Source organism: Mytilus californianus, unplaced genomic scaffold (genome assembly GCF_021869535.1).
Source record: "Mytilus californianus isolate M0D057914Y unplaced genomic scaffold, xbMytCali1.0.p SCAF_10, whole genome shotgun sequence".
NCBI classification, from domain to species: Eukaryota; Metazoa; Mollusca; class Bivalvia; order Mytilida; family Mytilidae; genus Mytilus; species Mytilus californianus.
Window position 1 is genome coordinate 25,934,168 of NW_026262582.1, and position 22,588 is coordinate 25,956,755.

The 22,588-nt window shown below is 32.1% G+C and overlaps 2 protein-coding genes across 2 annotated transcripts in view; one reads left to right on the forward strand and one right to left on the reverse strand.

Moving 5' to 3' along the window:
- LOC127717845 (natural killer cells antigen CD94-like) overlaps positions 1 to 20,102 on the reverse strand; it is a 56,529-nt gene extending 36,427 nt beyond the window's left edge. The window contains exons 1-3 of the mRNA XM_052223705.1: positions 19,777 to 20,102; positions 12,511 to 12,599; positions 10,777 to 10,870 (exon numbers count right to left, since the gene is read on the reverse strand). Coding sequence (XP_052079665.1) covers positions 10,777 to 10,870; positions 12,511 to 12,599; positions 19,777 to 20,089 — 496 coding nt within the window. The 5' untranslated portion in view covers positions 20,090 to 20,102. The remainder of the gene's footprint in view (positions 1 to 10,776; positions 10,871 to 12,510; positions 12,600 to 19,776) is intronic.
- The window catches only part of LOC127717844 (dimethylaniline monooxygenase [N-oxide-forming] 1-like), a 94,116-nt gene that overhangs the window by 1,535 nt on the left and 69,993 nt on the right, over positions 1 to 22,588 (forward strand). The window lies entirely within an intron of this gene.

Here is a 22,588-nt window from a genome sequence, read left to right on the forward strand (position 1 = left end):
TTCCAAATACCGTTTCGATTCCTAACATCACTGAAGAGACATTAATTGTCGAAATCCGGATATGGTGTACAAATGTTTGCACCTCATGTTTGCGGTATACCATCTTTTCCGCAAGTTTAATGTTTTCTGTTTGGTAATAAATTAATGATAAGAACTTATTGTTACATCTTGTGATCCGTTTATTTGTCAATCGCCAATGGCAGTCAGCAGGGTTTAAGAACATCAGTTGTTCGACCTGATAGTCAAATGCGTTTTGTTAAAATATACTTTTTCACTCATTTGGTCTTTTGGAAAATGTTGTTTGTGCTGTATTTAGACCTATCTACCAAGAAATTTGTTTTGCATGCACACGTATAAAAATTGCGGTTTTTATCCAACGCAATCATAGGTTTGAACGTTGTTTTCAATTTAGACTTGTTAATATATATATATATATATATATATAAAGGGTGGGGTATTGGATGTCTCAGCTGCTCAACTCTGCCATAGAAAGGTCGAAGTGCCGCCGCCGCCGCCCCCGCCCCCTGAGATAAAAATTCTTGTGTAAATTAATATTAATCGAACAGAAATTATTTGATATCTCCGTTTTAAAATGTTTGTGTTGCCTTTAGATTATCTTACTGAGTAGGGGGCCTCGGTGGCCGAGTGGTCTAAGTAGTTACTACTGTAATCACTAGCCAGTCAACACTGAGGTTGTGAGTTCGAACCCCGCTCGTGCGGGTGCACTCGACTCCAATCTTAATTGACTAGGATTGTCAGTTTTCCTATCGAAGGTCGGTGGTTTTCTCCGGGCGCTCCGGCTTCCTCCACCAATAAAAACTGGCCGCCACGAAATAGCCCAAAAGCGGTGCTTAAAAGTGGCGTTAAAACACCAAAAATCAAATCAAATCAAATCTTACTGAGTATAAATAAATATAACTTAAGAAAAAGGCATTTTCCTAAAAGTTTTCTTATGTTTTCACGTATAAAATGTACGTAACATGAAATAATCACGTGTGTGTTTACAAATCTTCAGGAGATTTGGCTATTTATAGATAAGTGTTACCTGTGTACCGATATGCATGATTGGTAACCAGGCAAATCTATTTACTAAAATAAAGAGTTCAGATCCGACACTCTACGGGATTAAAAGACATTTACTAGGTTTGAATTGTCCCAACCAATGAACGAAATTTAATTATGACAGCGTCAGTAATATCTTCCAATTAGGTAGTAAGAAAGCCTTCAGCCCGCAGACTGTCCATCGTTCAACTCTTAATACCGTCTCCGAGGAGACGGTAATAAAAAGTAATCAAACAGAACTCAAACTATAGGAGATGTGGAATAAACTTCAATTTGACAGCAACCAAACGACACTGTAATATTTGGAAGCTTAAAGTTAACTAAAGTGATGATTTTTTCTAGAGGCAGAATGCCGTCAAATTTACATTTTTATATAGCTATAGACGGCACTGACATTGAAAATATTAAAAGAATTTAACTATTTGGGCATATTATTATCTAGAACTGGTAATACTAAAATAGCACAGAAACACCTAGCAGAAAAAAACCACACAAGCTATGTTTAAGGTGTTGAAATCAGGCCGCATACATAATCTTTCCACTCAGTGTCACTTAGATCTTTTCTATAAAGTTGTGAAACCCATACTTTTGTATGGATGTGAAATTTGGGGGCATGGTGATGTTGAAATTATAGAAAGAATCCATCAGAAATTCTGTAAACTTCTTTTGAAACTGAAAATTCCACACCTAGCTATATGGTATACGGAGAACTTGGTAGATATCCTTTAAATTAAAAATAGTATCTTATTGGTGTAAATTAGTATCTGCTAAAGAGACTAAGTTATCTTCTATCGCATATACACCATAAAAACACTATTTACTGTTAATAATGTATGTACATTTTTTGTGAGTGAAGTTAAAAATATATTGGATGAATGTGGTTTTTCAAACATTTGGATTTCTCAATGTTTTGGTAATGATATATGATTAAAAAATGCACTAAAGTTGCGATTACAAGACCAATACAAACAGTTGTGGAATACACAATTTCAAGAGTCTACATAATCAGTAAATTATAGAATTTTTAAGTTAGAATTAAATTTTGAAAAAAAATATTTTGATATGTTGGATATGCACGAAAGTATTATTTTATGTAGATATAGAACCACAAACTACAGACTCTCAATAGAGACAGGGAGGTGGAATAATGTTAATAGAAATGATAGAAAATGTCATCTTTGTAATATTGGTAGCATTGGAGACGAATTTCATTATCTGCTAGAATGTACATTTTTTAACGACAGTAGAAAATTATACCTTGATAAGTACTATTTGGCTTATGTTAATACACTAAAGTTTAGAAAATTGATGAGCAAATTAAACAAAAATTCAGAGCTAAAAAGATTATGTAAGTTTATAAAGTGTATAAATAAACATGTGGGTCCTCCTAGCTAAAATGTATATTATTTGGAAACCACTGTATTGTATATATGTTTTGTAAATAGATGCATATTCATGTACATATTTTGCACTCTCTCTGTACCTATGTATCTGCAATGGTTATGGGAATAAAGATATTGGTATTGGTTTATATGAACTCGTCAAGCTTCGGTGGATTCAATCAACACTATGATAACTGGACACATTATACAAAAGACGGCGCGTGCCATGTAAAATGTTTATAACTCTTTCATTTCTAAATACATTTACACCAAAATTTAAATATATGCTCTTTATTTACAACATTATCATTCTGAATGACCTTGGTACTTATATGACTGTTCCATCATGGGCTTAGTGCAGTTTTCAGAGCTTAGTGCACCAAGGCGGCCTAGGTGGTGTTTAGACGTACCGGGTAAATCAGTCTTCAACAAGAAACAGGGGCGTGTTTTTTTGTTCTTCGGTAGTGAGCCAGAAGAGGTCCATTTCTGTTTTTTTGCATAGGGAAGATCTTCTGGCCCTCTTCCACCTCTTCGTTTTTGATAGGTAGTTTAGAAGGCAGAGGCACATAACAAACATGGCGTCGTTTAGTCTAAATGACATTAATAAATTTATGAATGCAGATATATTGGAATGTGAGCTGTGTTATAAACGTTTTTATGGTATGACAGTCTTAATAAGGACATCCCTGTATGACGATAAGCTGGATAAATATAAGAACTACACGGACAATAAAAGTTAAGGGACGACTATTTGATATTCTAGGGAAGGGATTTTGATTGATTGGTGTTTAACGCTACTTTCAACACTAAGTTGGGCTATTCCGTGGTTGTCAGTTTAAATTTATAGAGGGCATTATTAACATTTTTAATCTGTCGCTTATTATGCATATTTTTCAGCTCTTAATTACCAGCCCACCCCACTAAATGAATGAATATCAAATGGTTTTTCTTCTTATTTAACACAAGTTTAATTGGTTGATTGTTTGTTGCTAATTATTAACGCCCAGTGACAAATATGTCATGCATGTTCAGGACTCGGTTCAAAACACGAGTTTAAAAGTCAGGTAAATAAATAAAAACGAAGAAATGTATGATTGCTAATGAGGCAACTATCCACCGGAGTTCAAATATGAAGTGGATGTAAGCAATTATAGACAACCGTAATTAAGGCCTTCAACAATAACAAAACCCGATACTGTCAAAAGGCCAGACGTGAAAAGTGTGCGAAACAATTCAAACGAGAAAACTTACGGCCTAATTGTACATAACAAAATAATTTACAAAATATCAAATATGAGTCGAGACATGAACCAACGACAACAACTAAACTACAGGCTCCTGACTTGGGATAGACACACACAGAATATGGCAGGGTTGATATAAAAACGAAGATTGCCAATGAGACAACTCTTCACAAGAGACCAAATGACACAGCAATTAACAGCTATAGGTCACCGTACGGCATTCAACAATAAGCAAAGCCCATACCGCATAGTCAGCTATAAAAGGCCCCGAAATCACAAATGTAAAACAATTCAAACGAGAAAACTAACGGTCTAATTAATGTACAAAAAAAAAAAATGAACGAAAAACAAATATTTAACACAGCAAAAAACGACAACCACTGAATTACATTTGACTTTGACTTTGGACAGAGCATACATACAGAATGTGGCGGGGTTAAACATGTTAGCGGGATCCGGCCCAACCAGCCCCCTAACCTGGGACAGTGGTGTAACAGTACAATAACATGTTTGTGAGCGCTTAACCCTCCCCGAGGCTGGGACAGTGGTGTAACAGAACAATATTAGAACAACCTGCACAAATCAATTGCAATTAGATTAACTCAAAAGATCGGAACGAGACACACAAAAAAAACTTACATTAAGACAATAGACACAAAGCACCGAAATAAGGGTATTTGCAATTACTGGAAGTTTGCTCAAAGCTAATTACAACTATAGTACTGAAATAAATCTTGTTCTCCAAGACTGAAGTATCAATCAGTACACAACCAACGGATTTATTAAAAAAAAAAAGAAGAAAAAACAGTCTGAGAAATGTCTGGTATACATTGTATATATATACTTGCATATAGATCCATATACAATGAAAATTTTTGAAAAGTGGTGGTCCGAAGGTTTTGACCATCGAAATTATGCAATAAAAATAATAATAGTTAGGACCAGAATATTTTCTTCAAGGACCACCAGAAAAAAATGATTTTGAGAACTTTCCGATATCTTTGCTTTTGTACAAAAATAATCCAGTTTGGTTACTTTAAAAAAATTGAATAGACAAGATGTCCTTTTTGATCATATTCGAGACAAACATTGACGAATTTTTGTGCAGTTTAAGATTATTCTTAAAAATCAAATAGTGGGGGTTTACTCCTGATTTGTCTAGCAAAATTGAGTTAGAGGAAAGAACAAAGAAACATGTCACGAACAGAGCACACTTTTACAGTCATGTCTACCGGACGTATCTTAATTTTCTATAAAATCATCGTAAACTTCATTTAATATGTCATCCAACATAACAAAAATCTGCTATATTCGACGGCAAATTGAATTTTTGTTTTATTGATCTTCCGTAGAATATCTCCAGGTTATCTCCAGATTCATTTTTTTTGGACTCTTCACCAGAAGACATTCTGGAGATGTGCAGAATAGACCAATAAAACACGCCCCAGGTGTCTACACGAAATGTCAAGGTCTAAACGTCATGAGTTTATATAAAATTCGTGAATACAATAAACAAAAACAATTATATGAAAGAATCTAAATAATATAAATACTCATTATTTTACACGTATTCGAGGGATCAAAATAATCAGTTCTACAAATTGCTGTTAAATGAAATATTTAAGCCACTTTTACAAATATTTATACCTGCCTCTGTAATATGTCATATTGACGGACCACATTATTTTTTTTTTATCGTTAGAGACACTGTTGCAAAGCTCATTTTCCGTTCACTTTAAAAACCTACAAAAATTGCCTAAACTTTTAATCTTAGACTAGACAGCGTGAAAGATCAATACACTTTGGTAAGTGTACAAACGGCGTTTTGACAAACCGGTAAATAATCATGTTTTCGCCCGGGGATATGAATTTGACATTAAACGTCCTTCAGTAACTTTACAATACCCAGCCGTGTCATTTCCGTATATTGTAGATGGAACGTGTGACAAATATACACCAGCAATACCAATACAGGTGAATTTTACCTTTTTAAATGATTCCAAAGAGGGGTGCATTGCATTTGCGCCAATTTTGAAAAAAAAATCAATCTTTCATTTACGCCAAAAAAATAAAACTACGCCATTTCACAGGTAACATATAACGGAAAAGTTTTAAATATTCATTTTTACATCGTGAATAAGATGATTTTTTAAGTATTCCCCATGGATAACTTATTTTAAAAAGTTCATAATTATTGTTTATTATAAAATTGCGAGTCAGTTAGGTTTAAAATTATATAGTGTTCGCATGTTTGAGGTGTCAAGATGGATGGATCTGAGTAAAATCCGTTAGTTTTCTCAGAGTTTGATTATTTCATATTTTTCATGTTGGGACCGTTTTTAGCCAACTTAACGGAATGGTTTTTAGAAGGCCGTACGGTTGTCTCTGGTTGCTTTCGTCCACCTCATTTGAACTTTACGGATAGTTGTTTCATAAGCAATTCTTATTATACCACATCTCCTTGTGTTTACATAGAATGTAGGACAGAAAGTCACAGGACAAAAAGTCACAGACAAAAAGTCACGGACAAAATGTCACAGGACAAAAAGTCACAATTCAGTTTTGAGATTATTTTTCTTTAAACAAGAAAACACTAATTTAAAAAATAAAGTTTTTGTTTTTTCTTGAACTTTTATATATGAAGCAACTTTGTAATTAAAATGTATTCAATAAATATCAATAATGATCAAATAGTTGTTATGAAAACAAAATGTCAAAGTGGCTTGGTACTTAAATGGCTTCATTGTGCCAAGAAATATATCCTTTGCATGATTAAAATTTAATAAACTTTCATTTATCAAGGCTTATGAACAATTTCCTTAACTTAAAAATGAATATATGTGATAAAAAGAAAATATTTCAAGATCTTTCTCTTATATATTCAAACAATTGTCAACAAATTATTTGTGACTTTTTGTCCTGTGACTTTTTGTCCTATCAAATTTGTGACTTTATGTCCTGTGACTTTTTGTCCTGTGACTTTCTGTCCGTTTACATAGAGGAAATTAGTCTGTAATTTTTATGACCACACATATAGGTTATCCAGTATAAATAAGTACATCTGAGCCGTTGCCTACAAGTCTAGTGTCGGAACAAACTTTTGATTTTACTCCAGTATATATATAGTCCTTTATTTCTAGTTTTTATGAACTCGTTCAATTATAACATAACTGTGTTTTAAAGTTATTATTCAAAGTCTCTTTTAAATAAAACAACTTTTTATACTATTCAAAATTGAGAATGGAAATGGGGAATGCATGTGTCAAAGTACAATGTACAATTTAATGAGATTCTTGATCGGGGGTAGACAATTCCTCTATCTAAACCAAGAAAACCAATATGTCTGCTGTATAATTCACCTACTTCTATTATATAAAATTGAAAACTGTCCTAACAGAACAAGTATCGATTTGCATATTTGTAAAATTTAATGTCAGTGGTACACACAGTGGCGGATGGGGGGGGGGGGGGGGGGGGGGGGGGGGGGGGGCGGATTTTGGACCCCCTTTTGTTAATAAGGACATACGGTTGGATCCCCTCCCTTTATCCTTGGTTGGGAACCCCCATTTAAAAAGACTGGATCCGCCACGTGCACTGTACACAGATTTAGTCCGCATTGTTTTCCGGGCAGAATAGACCACTACTGTTACTAATTTTTATAGTTGTAAATATTTACGCTAAATTTTGTTAATAAAGATAGGAACAGTTACAATTGTGTGGTCATAGATTTCGTAAATTTGTTTTCTGAATCCATATAGCAAGTGGCATGACATCATAATGGTGAATCGGGGAAATCACAGAAAGCTTATGGAAATGTTAGATTTTTTTTGATATATGACAATAGCGCAAAAAGTATCAAATATGTTTTGATAGAGAAAAAAAAAATGACTGTAGCTGTAATAACTATATTTTTATTTGTTTTTAATTGTGTCGCTTTTTGATGACCATTTATGAAACCTGCATTTTCGTCTTTCATTCTTACGTACGTCTAGAAATTTACAGAACTCAAATTATATATCTGAATAAAAGGAGTTGTCGGTTTTATTTACGTCAATAATATAGCAAACAAACCAAAAACAAAAACAAAAACCAAGCGACATCCAGAGAGCAAAGTGGACTTTTCGGCTTGCAGTACAAACTAAGTATAAGTATAAAGAACAGTTATATTATAACTATACCACGTCAAAAGTTCTCTCGTTCATTTCATTCCATAGTAGAGTGAAATGACTAACTTTCATTTGACCTTTAAAGAGGCAGAATTAGTTGACACAAATGTTATGCCTTTTTGCATGGCTGATTGTATATATTTATGTTGAACATGTTAAATTCAAGGCGATCTTGTAGCGAACGCACAACCCTATACTATGTTTGGTTTTTCTACGATATCTAGTTAAGAAAAAGCTTTATTATCGGAGGGGTGAAACGAGGGAGACAATAATATGTATTAGATACACATTAAGGGCGTTAGCCCGAATGAGTGCGTATTACTTACACCAAGATATATTGAATATTGTCAATGCAGAATGACAAATTCAATAATTTAGGACAGGGACTTTCAATACTAACGGATTCCCTGTTAAGGAGGAGATCTTTTAACAATTTGACAATATGCTATTGAAATGCATGATAAATGCAGGGTATCAAATTTATTTATCGACATCTTTGTGTAAAAAAAGATACAATTTTGCTAGATAAATAGAAAACAATAACACATTTCCTTGCATAATCTTATCTAAAATTATTGAAAATTATCATAATTTATGGGTATTGTTTTAACATGATACACCAAAGCCGAATTTTGTATGTTTGCATTACACACTTGCACTGTTTGGATTAACGTATCAATTAGAAGGTAGGTTAGAAAATCACAAAAAAAGAATTAAAGGACAAAACGCCATTATATGGTTTTCCGGATAATTTTTTTTTTTTTTGGCAAATATTAAAAAAAAAATCTTAAACTTTTACATATACATAACATTTTAGGTAAACACCTATAAAGTTACATATATACCAGCATACATTTTTGATAGGAAAAAAATGCTATCAAAGATACTTCAGAAATGCCTAGCTCCATGCCTAAGAAATATACATCTTTTTTATTGTTCACATTTATTTAACCTTCATTCAACAATGGGAAGGAACATTTGCCTCAGCTGTGAAATGAATTGATTTAAAACGACTTTTAACATATTTACTTCTGTCTTGTCAATATCTTAGCATAGAATATGATCAGAATATGGTCTGTGTATAAAACAAGTATACCGCTGTAATAAAAGCACTAGACAATTTATACATGTAAATATATGCTACTTCCAACAGAATTTTGTTTTGTTTTTAGTTTTTAATTATTTTTTTGTCATTATCGTTTATTTTTTAACCACTAAATTTGCGGTTTTGTGATATGTTTGTGCAGTTTTAACAATGTCGTCAAAAGTGTTCAGAAAGAAGCTATTATAAAATGTGTCAGAACCTTAAATTACACATACATGAACGGAGCTATGATACCATGACAGGTGTACATATGATGTAATTGTGAAATAGCCATTGTAATTGCCAAGTTTTTGATAGTTTAAGGATCATTTTTGATTAGTGGCACGTGCCATCGAATTCAATCTTTATTGACAGAAAATATTAAATAACGAATACATTTATTACTATTATAGGAAGAAAAAGACGAAGAAGAATTATTTGCTATAGTGCAACTTGAATAAACAAATAAATACATAATTATTTTATATTAAATAAAATTATTATTAAAATTAAAGAAAGGATTAACGCATTTACTAAATGCCACAAAGTAATTATTAAGTTTTAGAGGAAAGTATCGAAAGATAACGAAATTAACGATATAAATTATCTGACATAAAACATATTTGTATTTACGTTGATCGTTCCCGATGAAGTTAAATCCAGAAAAGTGCTTCAGACGCATGAAATTTATAAGGTGTTTTCACTCTTTTGATAATGTTATGTTTAAAATTTGCAATTACTTCTTTTCAAAGAATAAGTAGATAAATACATAAATTAACATCAGAAAATAAAAAATAAAATAAAATCATAAACAGTTATAGGCGAATAAGTTATTTCCTCAACAAAACAAAATCACTAATCTCTTAAAAAAAGACCAACAGAAATAAAAAGTCAACCAATGATTTTATGTTTAATTATTAAAAATATACGTTTTTCATTCTAGCATTTATATTGTAATTTTTTTATAATTAAAATGTATCATCCACATGAAGGGGCGTAACTCCTAATATCATTCTGACACACTAAACGGATCTTAACCCGATCTGAAAATTTTGAACATTACTTTTTATGTTTGGTCTGAATTCGTCTAAAACCGTCTTAACATATCTTGTTTAACAGCTAGAGCCTTCTGTCTTGTTTATCTTGACATGAATGAACGGACTGAACACGACATATCTGAACAGCGTCTGAAAGTCTTAAAAAGTCTTAACGTTTTTCCCTAGCGGTAAATTCAGTTGATTCAGACTTGATCAGACCAAAATGACCGTTTCAGACTGAAATCTTGCTACTAGTGATATAAAACAATTAACAATCTTCACATTATTAAAATTATGTAGATTATTACAGATGAAACTTTAAACTGTTTCCCTGTCCTTCATCTGTTTGGCTTTAAGAGATACCCGTATGTTACAAGGGAGAGGACTAGCCTAATGCAACTTAAATATGGTAAACATGGTAAAGAACAATCACGGACACGCTTTGAATGGTATTCTTAATATTTTTACACCATTTGTAGGGAACAAACTTTATGGTATGCACCATGTGCACGATTTATTCGTGTCAATCAATGTTTGTTATACCAAAATGTTTTAAGCTTTTGAAAAATAAAAAAAGTAAATATGTAAGTTGGGTTGAAAACTTAATAAGATTTATGCAAACTTAACAGATCGCGAATGAAACTTACTGTACATAAAAATAGTTGACAGTTGCTTTCTTTTGTGATTTTGTATAAACATGACCTTGCAAGATGTAACAATATTTAAAGATTTAAATCTTTTTGAAATAATTATTTCAGAAATGTTCATGTGTGGTATTTCCATTGCATTTAATATACATACATTTGTCACAAACAGTTGCTATATTCTTCAAAAAGTCGTTTTCATCACTAGAACCGACTTCTGCTAGCATACTTTCATAACCTTTGCACATTAGCTATAATAAAAGACATCAAATGGTATTACGATTTTTTACTGGTCATTCGTATCGCCTTATTTCATGTAAAAATTAGAATTTACATGTTTTCCATGAACATGCAAATCTATGAAACATAAAACAATATAGTTAAATGCATTGCATGCGTAAAGTATGAATAAAAATCGCTTTTCTCTTAGTTTCTTAAGCTCGTCAGATAAATTCTATATTTTCCTACACTATTTAATGATATTACAGTTAATGAGAATTGCAAAAACGGACCGTATGCGAAAGTGAAAAGGTGAATGCACTTTGTTATTATCTTCAAGCTTACTCTCAAAACTACGATATAATCAGTACATATCTGCATATACAACCTTCGTTCATTTGATCAGTTTTTAATAAAGTTATCTAAAACATTAATCTTGTTAATTGCTAGTCGCAAATGTATTGATTACATCGTGTTTATAGGCATTTCAATTCGAGAACAAATATAATCTGTTTGAAGTTATGATTTTGTCTTTTATTGATAATGATTTGGTGTTATGCAGGACTTTTGTCTTTAAGTATTTGAACCTTTCCAAGGTATTCGAGGGTTGAGAATGAAATCAAATCATTGGATCAAATCATTTGGTACAAATTGATATTGCTGCTCACAAGGAAGCTACTAAATGAAGAGTTCCAAGTGGTGAAGTTGAAATCATACCTTCGTAAATTTTACGGACGCCATCACAAGTTGGTTAACCGTTACGGAATATCCGTTTGACAGAAGATAACGGATATGTTCCTAATGTCGTAACTACAATCCCGTCTCCTTTTCCCGAATGTGACCTACCGAATTATACATATTACTCGGTTTGTACTAACATGAGCAACACGACGGGTGTCACATGTGGAACAGGATCTGCTTACCCTTCCACAGCACCTGAGATCACCCCCAGTTTTTGGTGGGGTTCGTGTTGCTAAATCTTTAGTTTTCTATGTTGTGTTTTGTATACTATTGTTTGTCTGTTTGTCTTTTTCTTTTTTAGCCATGGCTTTGTCAGTTTTGTTCCGAATTATAAGTTTGAATGTCCCTTTGTATCTTTCGCCTCCCGTGATAACTATGATTCAAATGTTCTTTTGGTGATTTAAATCTTAATCGACAAAGCATAGATACCAAAGTTGTAGAGAAAATGTTGAGGTCAGCAATTTTTTTACTTTTTTTTTTTATTTTGCTTATTTTTTTCATTATTTCATTACTGGGAATGGCTGGTAAGCTATATCGTGAAACTCATTAACTACCATGCATACATATTAAACATTTAACGTATACGATTAATGGGTTTCACGTTTACTTACTACAATATTAACTAGAAATTTAATAATCGGTTGTACGCACGTCTGACGTATATAAGTCTCGTATTTTTAATGTTTTTTTTTTTATAATTGTAAGTAAATCTGTCATTAACTAAATGTGCTTCGTTTAACATGTTTAATTGATAATGGCTGCAAGACCAACAGTATTTAGGATTTGAGTTGCAGTCACATTAAAATCAAAATATGATGCTTATTAGATGAAAGCAAACATCATTGTTCACCTCTTTCAAAATAAAATAATAATATAGGATGTAACAATTTCAGTTGCAAAAGATCATGTCCATTAAAAGCGTAATACTAACCCTAGCTTCGTCCCACGTTTTTTCAACGTCGCTAAAGTAGTACCATTTATTTTCGCACTTTAACCATCTGTTTTGACATGAGAATGAAACTGAAAGTAAAGAAATAAATGTTTAGAGTATATTGGTCAATAACAGGGCAACGTTTCACAAAAATTCGCACGATAATCTATGATCTAACGTCGGTCATTTGTTTAATCGTAAGATTTTGACCGTTTTATTAAAAAAAATCGTAATAAAGATATTTTCGTAGATTCGATCGTAAAATTACGTGTTGTAACACGTAGTCGTATGTCAAATTGTAGTGGTTTAACCTGTTGGCATTTTTAAAAAAAACAACAACATTACATTATCGTACAAAACAATTAAGTTTCATGGGATGAACAGAAGACATGTATCTATGTTATTTGGTCCCAATTATAAATAACTGAAATTTTAAATTCCTAAAACAATCGTAAATTTACTATTCCTACATTTAAGTGTATTGTAATTGAACTAAAACTGGCACCTTGCTTCCAATGTTCCAAATCTTCGGCCATAAAAACTTAGAACGTTTAATCCGATGTCTCGTGTAGAAGTAATGCCTTACTCACTGCACGTTAAGAAGACTTGCAGCAACTCTTTGAGGTGTCCGTAGGCGTTCTCTTGCACTTCTGTCACTATTCAATTCGCCCTCATTTTCCAGTAGGAGTCCTAATTTCCCCCAACGTTCATCCCGTACGGCCATTAATACAGACCATACCAACTGTTTTAATTGCAAAAATAATCTCGTCCTACACATGCATAAAATATTTGCAACTGGACGTTAAACAAACAACAACCAATCAATCATTATTATTTGAATAAGTCACGAATGTTTTACAACAAAATCGTACCAACATGTTATTAATGTTTTCCTAATATATAAAACTGGTTCCAGATGCTGTGTATATTATAAAAAGGAGGGGGGTTAATTGTCGTCAGTATCATAACTTTTCTTCTATTATGACATTTTCAAACAAAATATCTATACTTTTTTGTAAACCCATGTAGGGTTCGTTTCATAATGTGGTGAATATAGCTCTAACATTGTCTAATTATAATTAGTTATATCTGTGGGAAACGGACCATACGCCATTAGACGGGTATAATCATTGTTTGCTTTTGAGACCTTTTAATTTAAATTTATCGCTTTAGAATGTAAAACGACCGGAAGAAAAAACATTTGATTACACACGTCTGAATGAAAGAAACAGAATGTACACGGATATATTAAATCTCTTAAACAGAATGTTTACTTTAACTCATAAAAATATTTTTTCATAAATACATTTATCCTGCAATCAGCCAACTATATTCATGTAGGCATACACATCATTTCTTGCTGATTTCTCACACTGAACTTCTTTATGCAATGCAATCTCCTGCCTAATATGAATTTCTTGATTTTTTCAAAAATGGAATTAGATATCTACAAAACATAGAACATCGCTTGTAGAAATAACGAATTTTTGTTTTTGTTTACAATTTCAAAGTTCAGCTCAGGCATTCATCTCATATATGTTCTTCCTAAAGTTACTAAAACATGTAAAAACACAATTATTCAAAGATTGATGCTTATTTATTTCTCAATGTGCAATGGCTAGTATTCAGGTTGAGGATTTGTTTTAAGACTAGCTTCAAACTAAAGAGAAACATTGAATTGCCTTGGTATAAATACTTCTTGACAAATTATTATACATGTTCGTTATAATCATGGTAATCTAAAGATGTCTGAGCGACGGGAAAGCCCCATTTCTATGTAAAGATATGCAAATATCATCGATTCATGAAAATCAATGTTGAACTTAAAATACAAATATAAATTGAATAACTCAAGATATTGTTTCAAAACTCGAATAGTAGTGTTTTCGCAAGTGAAAAAAATTAAATCAATTTCGATATATTTTTGTCGACCAAAAAAACTGACAGAAACAATAAAAACACTTAACTCTCATAACAATAATAACTTGACAAGAAGCGTCTAAGTAAGACAACCCACCTTTGTTACAATATTTTCCTACAATTATGAAATTTTATAATATTATGGCTTTTCTATTTGCCTCGAAAACATTCGTCATTTCGAGGCTTCTATAGCTGATTATGCGGTATTGGTTTTTAACTTCTATGTCATTTGGTGTTGGGTGGAGAGTTGTCTCATTGGAAATTATACCAAATCTCCTTCTTTTATATATAAAACTTTTCGGGAGCCATTAATGTATCAAGATTAATAAATACAAATTTCAATTTAGATTTAAACGTAGTTTGTAAGGTGGATAAATATTGTTTATAGCAGTATCTGCACAACATCTTTAGAAATCTATCAATGATTATAAATCAGTCATCATTTAGTACACATACGCTCACAGATATGTACCAGCAGGAAACATAGCCAGATTTTATTTCCACATTAGTTGTTTTGACCGGACATATTTGTTCGTTATATATGTATGTCACGGTATTAGTTGATTCATATTGAAACACAGTTCATTCGTGTAATTCCGCTTTATGGCCGACATATTTCCGATGAAATCATATTCTTAGTCACGTAAACTGATTTGGAGCATTCACTGTCAATTCTTTGAGATATAGCATTATATTGTCAACCATTAGCATGGTAATTTGATCTAGTTACAAATTGAAGTATTGTTCATTGAATTTAGAAAAGATTTTTTTCAAATCATTTTAAAAAGATTTGTGCAATTAATATATAGTGTTAACGAATACATAATTGGAAGTACATACATCTCTATATTTTCAATCCCACCTCACGAACAGTAATGCGCAGTGTATTTAGCTAACTTAAAATAAGTGAATCATATATAGAAATACAATTTATAAACTATACACTCCCCATTTCCTGAGAAATAAAACTCACTTATTCATACACAATTGTCAACAACAAATATAATCCAATTTATGAATGCACACTTGTATGAACTGACCACCTAGATTGTACAAAAGCTAACTTTTCATTGCTCTGAATATTAATGAAATGTCTGCCATTGGACGCTAAGCATTCAGCAAATAGTAGCAATTTGGGTACGTGGAAACTAATAGTCATTCGAAACCTAAACTACTGGTTTATAATGACAAAATGACATATAGTTTAAAGAGAAAGTACAATGCTCATCATACATTTTATTATGATAAAATTGAAAATGGAAATGGGGAATGTGTCAAAGAGACAACAACCCGACCATAGAACAGACAACAGCAGAAGGTCACCAACAGGTCTTCAATGCAGCGAGAAATTCCCGCACCCGGAGGCGTCCTTCAGCTGGCCCCTAAACAAATATATATACTACTTCAGTGATAATGAACGCCATACTAAACTACAAATTGTGCACAAGAAACTAAAATTAAAAATAATACAAGACTGACAAAGGCTAGAGGCTCCTGACTTGGGACAGGCGCAACAATGCGGCGGGGTTAAACATGTTTATGAGATCTCAACCCTCCCCCTATACCTCTAGCCAATATAGAAAAGTGAACGCATAACAATACGCACATTAAAATTCAGTTCAAGAGAAGTTCGAGTCTGATGTCAGAAGATGTAACCAAAGAAAATAAACAAAATGACAATAATACATAAATAACAACAGACTACTAGCAGTTAACTGACATGCCAGCTCTAGACTTCAATTAAACTGATTGAAAGATTATGTCTTCATCATATGAATATCAGGCACAATCCTTCCCGTTAGGGGTTTAGTATCATACCATCATAACATATATGAGAAGAACATAACCCGTGTCATGCCAACATCTGGTTTTTAAATAAATGTGTTTAGTGCCGATGCAAAGACCCTATAAGTGAATCAATATTAACGCCAAAATATGCAATCTTTAATGACCTGACAACAGTATCGTAACTATACTCCTTCTTAATAAGTCTATTTAAAGGTTTTTGTTAGCTTCAGAGGTGAATACTGACATTTTTGTGCTTTATAAAGAATATTTCCATAAAAAATTGGATGTGAAATACCTGAACGTATAAGAAGTCTGCATGTTGAGCTATATTTACGAATGATGTCCTTATACCGATGATAAAATTAATAAATGTTTTGACTAGTTTGTGATATCGAAAACCCTGGTGTAATAATTTTTCAGTAATACATAAATTTCTCTCGTTAAAATCTAAAACATTGTTACATACACGAGCGAATCGTACAAGTTGAGATATATAAACACCGTAAGATGGTGACAAGGGAACGTCACCATCTAAAAATGGATAATTAACGATAGGAAATGAAAAATCATCTCTTTTATCATATATTTTAGTATTAAGCTTTCCGTTAATGATATAGATATCAAGATCGAGGAAAGGGCAGTGGTCATTGTTAGTATTAGCTTTATTTAAAGTAAGTTCAACAGGATAAATTTCTTTAGTATACATACTGAAGTCGTCATTATTGAGAGCCAAAATATCATCCAAATATCTAAAAGTATTATTAAATTTGTGTATCAGATGTTGTTTCGATGGGTCTTTGCTGATTTTTGTCATAAATTGTAACTCATAGCAATACAAAAAAAGGTCCGCAATAAGTGGTGCACAGTTAGTCCCCATTGAAATTCCGATAACCTGACGATATACGGAATCTCCAAAGCGAACAAAAATGTTATCTAGTAAAAATTTAAGGGCATATATAGTAGCAAAGCATGTCCAATTGACATAGTTTTTTTGTTTATTGCTACTAAAAAATGACCTAAAAGAGTTTGAACATATATATTCACATTCTGACTTTTTAAATGCCCATTTAATTAGGTGTGTGAATTTTTTCTTAATGAGAATGTGAGGCAATGTGGTATATAGGGAAGAAAAATCAAAACTTTGAACAGATTCAAAATCACTAATATATGCATGCAATTTATCAAGTACTTCCAACGAGTTCTTGACACTCCAAAAGTAATTAATTCCACTATTTTCGAAGGCCTTATTTGAACAATTCATGGTTGTGGCCTGTTATCTATTTCGCGCATGAAGAGATAATTCTCGTGTAATAAGAAAAATTGATACGAAAAATGCATGAATTTGATTGGCTTATCCAGCATCCAGAGACGACATTGCGACATTTCCATTGGTTATTACATAGGCCATTGATGACTTTCAAAGTTCAAAACGATGTGAATTTCACCAATGGCAATTTAGATGCACATGTATGTGATTTCTTAAATAATAAACAAAACACTCACACTTTTCTTCTGAAAATGTTTTTTTTTGCCAAATTTTATTACATTTTGAAGCGTACAAAGAAGTTTGAAATGTCTGATGTAAATGTTTGAAGCCGGAACAAGACATATGTCGTCATATTGGTATTTTAGTGCAAAACACTAGATCAATGATTCAATTAATTTCTAATTTAACATAATGCGAATGTTTACCGTAAGAGAAATAGGTCAAACAACTTATGAGAATTGGTTATCGGTTGATTTCAACTCTCGTTATTTAATTTAGATAGTAATGATAAACTCGCACAGGTTTTTTTTTATTATTATATTGAAATTAAATAACTCGAGTTGATATCCAGCGATATCTCATTCTCACTCGCTATGAATCCTATATTTATCTATTTATGATACCCGTTTTTATAGTTATATAATTATTTGGCAGAAACTCAAATAAAAAGTCGACTTATGATTTCGGACAAATGGCTTATTTGTAGATCTCGTCTTGTTTATCATTTTCTATCTATATAAAGTGTATCTCTATCTATTATTTTAAGGTAAAAGGTCAAAAATGAAAAAAATAAATGGTCCAATAAGTCTTTTAAGAACAATATCCCCTATAAAAAGTCGTCTGATTGTTTTGACATAATTCCACAGTAGGTAGATCTCATCATTCTGACATTCCTGGCCTGTCTCTATAATGGTTTTCATGATTATAGACAAAACTTGTATTTTACTCCCATGTTTATTTTTAGCTATGTTGGATATGTTGGTTGACAGGTGGATCAATGGACTCTCTTTTTTAACTTTACTCCCCAAAGATGATTGTGGCAAAGTTTAGTTACAATTGGCTCAATAATTTCATTCATAGGAGAATATTTTTGTTAAAGTTGACGACGACGGACAACAACGGACTACGGACACATAGCGATGAGAAAAAAAGCACTTAAGCATTCAGATAAGGTAGGATAAAAACATTACTTTATAAAACAAAAGCAGTTTGTTATGAAGAAAGGAAAAAGACGCAAACACAAAGAACGCTCCTTTTTACTGTAAATTCAGAAATTATTGCGTGCATTTATTAATGCGATTTTTTAAGAATGGACTAAAATGCGAGATTAATTATTGCGATTTCAGGAAAATCTGCATACAGATATAAGTATCAGATATCAGAATGCGAGTTCTTATTATTGCGACCTTCATCCACTCGCATTTTCGCATTAATAAAAACCTCGCAATAATTTCTGAATTTACAGTATACTAAACAGAATACTTTATATCATGTGCAATGAAACCCATCGACAGCCTGGGAGTAACATGCTTCCGAAAACAAAGTTCACCACTTACCGACTTTCCTATGTTAAGATTTGTTATTAAGTAGACATCAGTGAACGGGTTTCATATATAAGATGGTTTTAAGTGAATGACTCTTTTGTTCCATAAATTAATAAATAATCAAAACATTGAAATTATCTTACCCTTATAACACGACCGAATGTGAAAGTTTGTAATATAAAGCTTTCCATGACACATGATAGACAGAAATTAGAAATAACAACATCACAAAACCTTAAAAGACAATCTGAAAACAAAAGTTAAAGCAATCCTCAAAGAAACGGCTTGGTTACAGGTACATCTGTCACTTACTATTGCTTACTTTACTAGCATTACAAATACAATGTTTACTTACAAATAAAAAATAAAAATCGAGTAATTGCATTTGTGAATGGCTTGAACTGTTTATAAAAATACAGGTTTAATAAATTGAATTTTATTTCTTGATTCCTTTTTTTAAAAGGCGAACACAAGGATTATAGAAAAATTTAAAAACCAACATCAATCTGTACTTGCAAATATATAATTTTACGACCATAGTTAAATATGCTTCGCGTACCCGTCACTATCAACTTACAAAATAATCCAATCCAATACCTGTTTGTCATACTGAGAATTTCAGTGTTTTCTTTCATTTCACAAAATTAATTAAGGAAACTAAATATTTATACTTGAACTTTCATCAACCCCATATTAAAAAAGAGATGATAATTATTTTCAATTAAAGTAAAAAACAAGAACATTTACCTGTTATTTTTTTCAACATAAGTGCATCTACTGAAGGCTCACTTTGTGGGCAACAAGATTCATCCAAATAGCAGTGCTTTGTTTTCCTATCATAACTAGCGTAGCAACATGTTTCCTGTATGGAGCACAATGACGCACAAGCTGTTGGAGACTGGGTTATTTGCGTCATGACTGATGTACTGTTAGGACGAATTCTTCTTTCTATTTTTATAACAAAGTAATGTTTTACAACATTTAGCTGTGCGATACCTATTGAAAATATAACACACAAAAGCACTATAGAAAAATCAACTCTTGTTTGCGAAATCAACATGGTTATGAATTGTCAGATTGTGTCTAATGTTAATTAGAACTTAACTATTTATCCGAAATAACATTTTGTCAAAACATACACTAAATATATAGCAAACGCTATAACAAAAAGCATTAACTATTTAAAATCTAATTACAAAATGGTATTTTTTGCTTAGTTAAAGACACATTGAGAATCAATTGGAATCTTATCATCAATACTGTGGCGGCTAAAACGTAACCAGAATAATATTCGTAATATTCCTTCCATTTAGCAACCATGGAAACATTTATAACAAAGGTCTTTAAGCTTCAGGTGTGTATAATAATTTGACCTAAACGTACAATTTTAAAAATCAAGATATTTGTTGAAGTTATCAATTCAAATCTTGCATTTGATAATTATTAATTAGTTTTTAACTGTGACAAAATATATGAGTGGGTGATAAGAGTACAATGTAATACATTTTGGATTTCACTTTAATTAACATATTGTGCTGGACTCATTTAACGTGGAAGAATATATTAAGCTAATGCAAATATTTCAAAATAATTACATTTTAAAACTTCCTGACGGACCTCAAAATATTTAGTTAGAAGAATGAAAACGGATATTATCAAGGGTAACAAATATGTCAAATAACAAATCATGTTATACACCTATCATTTTGGGTTATGCCTATTTGATGATATTTATTACTTATTTACTGTTTTCGACTGATACTAAGGCTATTTTCATGGGGTCTGTTCGTCTTGTCACTGTCACAGACACTGCCCTTATTGTGTTCACCAAATGGTAATTTCTGTCTGTGAGACTTGTTGTGAAATGTGGTGGTCCTTTCATCCACTAACTACGCACTACTGTAAACCATTGTAAGTTTACATGTGTTCTTAAAATTACCCTACTAGGGAAATTACTAGAGACAATATTGAATAAACAGCAATACTTTAATTTTCTAGATGTGTATATTTCATTTTGACACGGGATACTCAACACATAAGTTTGCAACAGAAGAAACGAGATTTCGTTCTCTATTAATGCTTTTGTTAATTTTATTATTTGAATGATCCTTTGGTCCATTCTAACGAGGTATTTATATTTCAGGGATATCGTTACGACACATTACTTTTTTTTTATAGATACTGTTTTGTTTGGACGTTAATATATACCCATAATGGTCTTTATACGAAAGGAATATCCCATCTAAAAAATGTTCTGAAAATATTCCATTAATACTGTGCTTACCATGCTTACCATGTTTACATTGTTTGCATTATTTGAACTTCATCTTTGAGTAATTCTTAGTATATCATGCATTGTAGATTTGGAAGATAATACATAATTCCCAAATTCATGATCATTCACCAACAGAAGCATAGAAAAATAATTTCTAGAATTTTATTTTTGGTATTTTACAAATTTTAGAAATGGGAGTGCTTTATTTAGTTGAGATGCATGTTTATTCAATGTACAAGTGAACATGGTGAAGTTACTCTATAAACTCAGACCAATATATATGATATTGCACTTTCAGCTTTATACATGTTACATTCAATAAATTGTGAAAGAACTTTTATTCGTGGGGTACCAATTTGCGTGATTTTCGTTGATGGCTTTATCCACGAATTTGAAGTGTCCAGCGAAATATAACAACTGTTGTTCAATCAAGGCTTGGAAAAATCCCCAGGTAGGTTTGACAACATGGATACGGTCATATAATCTAGAGAATACATCGAATATCAGCAAACGCACTATAAACTAAAAATACAACTTCAGACTAGAATTTATCCATTCATTCTTTAAAAAATCATAAACTGCACGACTTTTAGCCTTTTGATTCTCATGAAAAATAGTTTTGATCGATGAAAGTCAGACTTCCAATTAATGGTATGCAATGATGGAGTGTTAATTTTATTTCCTCATAATTCTCTACAAAGTTTTTTTAAAATGGTTATTGGGTTTGCTTTTTCATTTAATAAGAATAATTCATAGTACATTTGTAGCATATTTTCTTATAACTCTTTTCTTCAAATGACATGTTCATGACCCAACTTACACCTTTGATGATCATTAATCTGTCCCCAATGCTCTTCATCTTCGTACTTTATTGGCCTTTTTCAGTTTTTAATTCAAGCGTCGCTGATGAGTCTTTTGTAGACCGAACGTGCATCTGGCGTACAAAATTTAAATCCTGGTATGTATGATGAATTTATCTACACACTGTCGATATTATATCTATACCTTGAGATAGCAAAGACCACACTGCTTGTCAAAAACTGTTTATGACGCCTTTTTACTTAATCTGTTGAATCCGTACTGAAACTGTAGTCTACAGGAACATGATTTATTTATTAGTTGACATTAGCTTTGTAACAGCTTCCAGTTATCTCGAAAACTTGTATATCGGCATTCTTCGTATTACGAATTTATGGTAGGTATTTTTTTTTTTGGGGAGGGGGGGGGGTGGGGGGGGTGTGGGGGGGGGGGGGGGCGGTGGGCGGGGGGGGGTGCTTCGTGCCT